General features: G+C 34.6%; 1 protein-coding gene across 1 annotated transcript; it reads left to right on the plus strand.

The window, feature by feature from the left end:
- Positions 1-6,600: 6,600 nt before the first annotated feature.
- Positions 6,601-8,136, plus strand: LOC108774333 (THAP domain-containing protein 2-like; the record flags this gene model as incomplete). The annotated part of the gene is made up of 5 exons (XM_018540408.1): positions 6,601-6,748; positions 7,001-7,193; positions 7,435-7,602; positions 7,861-7,960; positions 8,072-8,136. Coding segments are annotated over exons 1-5 (674 nt in total), but the record flags the coding sequence as incomplete, so codon positions are not given.
- Between the last annotated feature and the right edge of the window lie 599 nt (positions 8,137-8,735).

The raw sequence follows: 8,735 nt of genomic DNA on the forward strand, positions 1-8,735 counted from the left end.
CGTTTTAATTTAGATTTTACTTATATGTAGATATGTTAATTTTGAATTTGCACCTTGAATAAACTATCATTTACTTTTCGTGGTACATATTCAACATAGAAAATATACATAATATATGTTCACTTTGAACTGGCACATTTAGTAATATATCAGTTACTTTTCGTGGTAATATATTATGTTAGATAATATAATTTAAAGATTTTATATTATTAAGTTACATTATTAGATCTAGTAATATATCAGTTACTTTTCGTGGTGATAGTTTACCTGACTGTACATACGATAAGTTGGTAGTTGATGAAAAAAATTATATACAACATCGATATCCACAGATAAGAGAAAGTGATATTATTTATGAAGAAGTTGATGCACAACCTGTTTGCACGAGTTGTGGAATTTACGCTGCAGCGTTTGCTACAACTTTAGGAGGTAATCCCTGTAACGAAAGATATTCCAAAAACGTCAAATGTATGAGGCAACACTTCACAAAAATTATAGAAAGTAACAAATTGCTACCTTTTCCAAGAAAATAAAAGCGTACAATCTGAAATACTGTGTAAAATACATTCTTTAAAAAAGATACACCTAAAAAATCAGACGCATCCGTAAATGGACGATATTAAAATAAAACTTACATTCGAATGACATAAATTCATTGATAATAAAAATTAAAAAATGTCTATTTTGATAACATTACACATTGATAGAAGTATCCCTTTTTAGGAGGTACTGATTGTAAATGAAAAACAAACGTTCAAGATAGTACTAGAAAAATGAATTACAGAGGCTTCTGTTTGGATACGATTATAATTGTAACGATGATCAGAAGCGTCTGTTTTGATGGTACTGATTATTACAAGCATAAGAATATGTAAAAAAAATCGGACAGACGGATAAAAATAAAATATGATTGCGTTCTCACGGAAATGGGCGATGAAAGGGGCCCTTTTTCTAATCAGTGTTAAAATAACATAATTTATTTGTTGTAGTATGATGATACTTTTTATACGTTTGAGACTAAAAATAATTATTAGGTACAGATGTTTGTTGTATGTATAATATATTATTATATTAGAAATATATTGATAGTGTACAAAAGTAAAATAAATAAATAAATAGTACATAATTAAAATTTGTATATTATTTTCGAAAAATTTTTCAGTATTGACAAAAATTTGAAGCATTCATTTAGACGGTATTGGCCAAATAAATGACAGAAGCGTCTATTCGAATGATAACAATTGAAATACAAATCAGAAGCGTCTATTGTGATGTGACCGTACTAATTTGTACAAATATCAATTTGTTTCAGAATCGAAAATAAATAAAGTAAAATGTATTAGTTTCGTTCTTACGAGAATGGGCATTGGATGGATCTATTCTATATTTTCAATATGCAAATTATGTAAAATGATTATACTTATCATAATTTTTATACGCAGTAAATAAAGTATACATATTTATCAAAAATATTTCAAATATAAAAAGTATATTTGTTTATTATTACAAAAATCTAAAGCGCCTACGATACTGATTGTAATAAAAATCAGAAGCATCTGTTGAGACGGCACTGATTATAATAACAATCAGAAGTGTCTGCTCAGATTGTACTGATTGCAATAAAAAACAGAAGCGTCTGTTGAGATGGTACTGATTGTAATAACAATCAGAAGCGTCTCTTCAGATGGTACTGATTGTAAGAAAAATCAGAAGCGTCTGACGAAACTGGAAAAATAAAAGCCACAAGCGTTTGTTGTAATAGAAATGATTGTTACATATTTTGCTCGTGAATAAAATACAATTGGAGAAACGAGAAAAAGATAACATTGGTTGCGTTTCACGAGAATGGGCGATGGAAGGGCCCATTTTATGTTTTTAGTACTGCACATGATTTTGTTATATAATTTGACATAAAAAGCATACTGTACAAAAATGTGCCCATATATATATATACATGTGTCCCATTTTAATCTCTCACCCAAAATATTTTGAAAAATAAACGTTTTAGAGAAAAATGTTTCAAACAAAAGTTTTTCAGGACAAAGGGGGCAATCATTGTACATTATTGGTTCTGACCTCGAGGTCAATTTTCAAGGTTATTTGAAGGTGACATTGTTTTTTTTAAATGGAAAGTCCTATTTTTGATACCGGATTCGGATAGAGCAGGGAATTTTACGTCCGAAATGGTAGTTTACAATTTGCTGAAGTGAGCTTCAAAAGGTCAAATGTTGAATCGTCCGGAAGGGGTTTTCTTTTAACTTTGGATTCATGGACAAACAAATACTTGAGTAGGATTTGGTGCCCAACTTTTACCATTTTGACCTTGAGGACAATTTTCAAGGTTATTCGTAGGTCAAAGCGATCTCTTTTTTTAACTGGAAAACCTTACTTTCGTCGCAAACCTCACTGTGTCTTAGAATTGTTTTAAATACTTGAGTAGGCCTTGGTACCGAAGAACTGTTACCATTTTGACCTTGAGGACAATTTTTAAGGTCAATACGAATACCAATCCGGGATGAAAGGCGTTTAATTCGAAAAGTCTGAATACCGCTGGCGTTAGCGTAATCCAACATGCACCCCGCGGAGGTCGCACAGTCGGATTTGTATGTCTTCGGGGTGCTTTGATCAGGTGATTCCCCTTGCCGTCACCTGCTTGCGAGTTCGCGCGCGCGCGCGTGCGTGCGTGCGTGCGTGCGTGCGTGCGTACGTGCGTGCGTGCGTACGTGCGTGTGTGTGCGTGTGTGGGTGTGTATCTAAGGTGTTGTCTAAAGTGTTCAAATGCTCTTCCATTTACCTCAATACATTTATTAATGCGATTATGGAATGACACTCTCACTCTTTGAAGAACATCAAGAGTAATCTCTTGGCATGTCTGTCGTATTCTTATTTTCATGTCCTCTGCTGTTGTTGGCTCTGTTGCATATACTTTTTCCTTCCTATGGCCCCATAGGAAGAAATCCAAGAGTGTCAGATCTGGGGATCGTGGCGGCCAAACTTGAATTGGACTTCCAAGGCCAATCCACTTGTTTGGGAATTGCTTATTTAAGTAAGCTCTTACATTCTTACACCTCACAGATCACGAAATGTAACAGCTTACTTAAATGAGCAATTCCCAAACAAGTGGATTGGCCTTGGAAGTCCAATTCAAGTTTGGCCGCCACGATCCCCAGATCTGACACTCTTGGATTTCTTCCTATGGGGCCATAGGAAGGAAAAAGTATATGCAACAGAGCCAACAACAGCAGAGGACATGAAAATAAGAATACGACAGACATGCCAAGAGATTACTCTTGATGTTCTTCAAAGAGTGAGAGTGTCATTCCATAATCGCATTAATAAATGTATTGAGGTAAATGGAAGAGCATTTGAACACTTTAGACAACACCTTAGATACACACCCACACACGCACACACACGCACGTACGCACGCACGCACGCATGCACGTACGCACGCACGCGCGCGCGCGCGAACTCGCAAGCAGGTGACGGCAAGGGGAACCACCTGATCAAAGCACCCCGAAGACATGCAAATCCGACTGTGCGACCTCCGCGGGGTGCATGTTGGATTACCGCTAACGCCAGCGGTATTCAGACTTTTCGAATTAAACGCCTTTCATCCCGGATTGGTATTCGTATTGACCTTAAAAATTGTCCTCAAGGTCAAAATGGTAACAGTTCTTCGGTACCAAAGCCTACTCAAGTATTTAAAACAATTCTAAGACACAGTGAGATTTGCGACGAAAGTAAGGTTTTCCAGTTAAAAAAAGAAATCGCTTTGACCTACGAATGACCTTGAAAATTATCCTCAAGGTCAAAATGGTAAAAGTTTGGCACCAAATCCTACTCAAGTATTTGTTTGTCCATGAATCCAAAGTTAAAAGAAAACACCTTCCGGACGATTCAACATTTGACCTTCTGAAGGTCACTTCAGCAAATTGTAAACTACCATTTCGGACGTAAAATTTCCCGCTCTATCCGAATCCGGTATCAAAAATAGGACTTTCCATTTAAAAAAATCAATGTCACCTTCAAATAACCTTGAAAATTGACCTCGAGGTCAGAACCAATAATGTACAATGATTGCCCCCTTTGTCCTGAAAAACTTTTGTTTGAAACATTTTCTCTAAAACGTTTATTTTTCAAAATATTTCGGGTGAGGGATTAAAATGGGACACCCGTATACATATAATTCATTTAACGAGTTTAACGAAATTCGTAATAATAATCGAGATATTTTGTACTAATGAGAGCGCTCCGATAGAAACGCTCTGGCCGCTCGAGGTGTAGCCCGGCCCAGTTTGTCAAACAATGATCGCGCCGGCATTGGAAAGATAGGAGGGAAAGCGCGTCTTTAGCGCCCGGCATCGGCGTTCACACATCTTATCGCACCGCGCCAAAGGACTCGCGTCGATGGCCGCTATGCACATTCGTGATTATATTAGATACGTAATAATAACACTTCAAAATAAAACAAACACAAACAATAATAAACTTCGATGAATAAAAATGTCGAAAGAGAGGAGGCGATGAAACGTATGGAAATCTACGGAAAATGTATTCTATCGTAATCTGTCGCTTCCCTAAATCTGGAAACGAAAAAAATTTAAGAAAAAGCTATCCGAAAAGATAATATCATTCTCCACCATTCTTTGTCGCTTAATTCCTGTTAGGAGAGTATGATTTCATCGGAATACGATAAAATATCGTAAAAACGTAATGTTTCATTGCAAACACGTAATGGTTCATTGAGTTGAAATCTGTCTTTCTATGTATACTTCAAAAATCACTGAGAATCTGTCATAAATGATAGATGATAATTAATGATCATATCATAAGAATGAAAAATTGAAGCCATGTTCAAAAAAGTATACTCAAAAATAACCATTTTATCTAATAATAATAATATATTACCGTGAAAAGTAACTGATATATTATTAATTAGATAATTTTCGAACATTTTCGTTTTTTATTCGTGCTGATTGGATAATTAGTACGTGAGAACAAAAATCGTAAATCTAGTCATTTTGCAAGCTCTGACATTTTCTATCTCGAAAACTATTGATTTTATCAAAAAAGTCTAAGAGACAAAAAATGTTCACTATGACCCAATTTAGCGTGCAGAATTTTTCCGGAATTTTTGTTCGAAGTTTAGATTTTTAAACAAAAAATTGTTTGTAACTTTTTAATGACCACTTCAACAAAGAAAGTGTATATACATGCTTTTTCGCAGAATAATATAAGGAATCGAGTCTAATCATTTTCAGTCGCTAAAACGTTGGACCTAGATTTTAGAAAATCTAAACTTTGAACAAAAATTAAAAAAAAATTCTGTACTCTAAACTGGGTCAAAGTGAACATTTTTGTCTCTCAGACTTTTTTGATAAAATCAATAGTTTTCGAGATAGAAAAAGTCAGAGCTTGAAAAATGATTAGATTTACGATTTTCGTTCTAACGAACTAATTATCCGATCAGCACGAATAAAAAACAAAAATGTACGGCCAATCTTAAACTTTAATGATCATTTTTTTTATTTTAATCCGTACTGTTATTGACAGTGAAAACTCTATTAGAATGAAGTTCTGAATGCTCGTCCGCGGCGCGTGAGCGATCTCGACGCTACGTTGCCACGTCGGCGCGCCGACCATGTTGCCATGCAGTGTCGACCTGCGAATGCTATGAATCGCGTTGAGACTGGAGACGGCTGTCGCGCCGCGAACGAGCATTCAGAGCTACATTCTAATAGAGTTTTCACTGTCAACAACAGTACGGATTAAAATTAAAAAAATGCTCATTAAAGTTTAAGATTGGCCGTACATTTTCGTTTTTTATTTGTGCTGATTGGATAATTAGTTCATGAGAACAAAAATCGTAAATCTAGTCATTTTTCAAGCTCTGACATTTTCTATCTCGAAAACAATTGATTTCATCAAAAAAGTTTAAGAGACAAAGAATGTTTACTTTGACCCAATTTAGCGTGCAGAATTTTTTCAGAATTTTTGTTCTATGTTTTGATATTTTAAATTCTAGATCCAACGTTTTAGCGACTGAAAATGGTTAGACTCGATTCCTTATATCATTCTATGAAAAAGCATGTATATACACTTTCTTTGTTGAAGTGGTCATTAAAAAGTTACAATTTTTTGTTTAAAAAATCTAAACTTTGAACAAAAATTCTGAAAAAATTCACTTTATGCGCGGCGGCAGCTTCACCCGCTTTGCCGACTGGCGCTTTATCCACAAAGCCCGTCTGGATGTTCTTTTCCTCAACGGCATGCGGCGTAGGGGAGATGAGGACAGGCGCTGTCGGCGGTGTGGTGGAATATCGGAGACATTGCCCCATGTGCTCTGTCACTGCGGCGTCCATTCCGCCGCAATACAGCTGAGGCACAACGCTGTCCTGCACCATGGTATAATAAGAGAGGTATAGCAACTTGGCGGTTGCGCAAAATCAACCAATGAGCATTGATCTAAATCGGTCGGTCGAGGCCCGATGGGAGAAGACTCTTTCTCACTTTTTCTGTCCTGCCGTCTTGCGTACTCTCGCAAATTGTATGTTGTAAGAAAATAAGGAAGAAAATTAATGCAATAATATTTCAAATATGCCTGTTTGTGCCGTCGTTAATTGCAAATCTCGTTCCAGTTCTTTGCAAGGGAAATTTAAATACCACGCATTTCCTCATAGTGAAGAAATGAGGTTAAAATGGGTAACTGCTTGTCGCAGAGAAAAGGAGTTTAAATTTAAAGGAGGTAAAATTACAAATATTTTCTGTTTCTAAGAAAATTACTTCATTGTTTCTAAAGTTCTTGAATTGTGAGTTTTTTGTATGTATTTTGTTTGCCAATGAAATGTAACATTCTTCTGAGTGTGGAAATGTAAACAAACTTGAAACGTAAACAAATGTTGAAAGTGTTGTAATGATAGATATTGGTCTATAATTCTGTACCAAAAATTAATAATTCTCAACGAACTCATCATAATGTTTTTTCTGCTATTTTCAGCGGCTGTCTGTAACAGACATTTCACAGATGACTGCTACGAATATGTTTCCACAAGAAGAAAAGCTCTGGTAAAAAGATTGAAGAAGGAGTCGGTGCCAATCGTTCATCTCGACCTTCAGAAAACTAGAAACAAGGTAATGCTCAATTATTGGTCAGAATGTGAAAAAGCTGGATCGGCACACAATGTTCTTGGGTAAGTAATTTGGAAAATTATAAATAACCATAAACTCCCTTTGGCTTTGTAATTCTACATAGGTTTGTAATTGTACGTAAAAAATCCATACATTTTACCACCGCAACTGTAAAAGAAATGTATTGAAAATGTGGTAATTTTAGCACTTTGAAAGTTGTAAGTTATGTATATGTTGTAACATATATGTCTTTGAAACTGGTGTTTTGTTCATGTTTCTGAATATTAATTTATTTAAACTCAGAATACCAAGCTACAACGACTTGATAGAGGACAATGAAGAAACCCCTTCAAATGTTTCCTTACAACCATTCGCTGCAATTGATGATACTTCGTCACAACATGTAGATACTGGAATTTTACGAACTGAGCTATCTGAACCAATGGATTTTGCGGAAGAAAGAAGAGAAATGTAAGTATACTGAAAAAAAATATGTTTGCGCCAACATTTTAACTGATACACACCAATGAAATAGTCGAGTCACTCAGAAATGGATCTAGTTGAAATACGAAACTCATCAATTGATTTGAGTAATAAAAAAAACATCGCATTTTTTAATTTCAACATTAAGTGTTGCTGCGTAATGAAAATATATTCCCAAATCTACTTCTGACATTGTATAATTTATATCTTTGACACATGTAACAGCTGTGAACATTGATTAGCTAGTGGCAGCAATGAAACTTTCAATGACAAACTTTTACGTCTGAAATCTGAAATAGGATATGATAATGAGAATGAAAGAGTAATGGAAATTAATGAACCGTTGGTATATTGCAGATTCAGAAAGTTGGGTATGACGAATGGTTCATTATTGTGTACTGTTTTATTGCTATAGCATTAAATACGATTTTATAAAATGAATTGTATATTATTAAAGATTTACTGTTTTCTTCTCATGGAACTAGTTACCATGCACAATAGTATGTGCCGATGGCACATCAGGTAAATAGTATTTGAAATATTTTGTCGATGGTGAAACTGCGACTGAAACAATGTTTTTGACCTAAAACCTTCTATCGATGATAAAAGTCTTATCGAAAGAATGTTTTAGGTCTGAAATTTTTTATCGATGATAAACTGTAGTCGAAAGAAGGTTTTAGATCTAAAATCTTGTATCGATGGTAAAACTTTGCTCGAAAGTTTTATACTTTAAATTTTATACTTTAAAGTTTATTAGAACTGTAATATAACACTGTATAAGAATCAATATAAATGCTCACAAACATTTCTAATTTTTTATTTTGTTTATTTTCTTAGGAACTGTACCCTCTATTATTTATTGCAAATTATACTACTAGTACTTGGTCGCAAATGCTTGTATTTGATATGAAATAAAATAGAAATAAAAATATACAAATAAGTGAAGCTGAATGTAGCCCCCATTGTGAATCATTGTACATAATTCTGTGCCAAAAAATACGTATCAGTAACAGAAGACACTTAAAATTCATCAGGGAATATTCCAGACTTTTTTGAGAATGAAAAATTCCAAAAATTTGTAATGAAAAATGTATAGAAAATGTCATAACTGTTTTGTAACA

Source organism: Cyphomyrmex costatus, unplaced genomic scaffold (genome assembly GCF_001594065.2).
Source record: "Cyphomyrmex costatus isolate MS0001 unplaced genomic scaffold, Ccosl1.0 scaffold2434, whole genome shotgun sequence".
Classification (NCBI taxonomy): domain Eukaryota; kingdom Metazoa; phylum Arthropoda; class Insecta; order Hymenoptera; family Formicidae; genus Cyphomyrmex; species Cyphomyrmex costatus.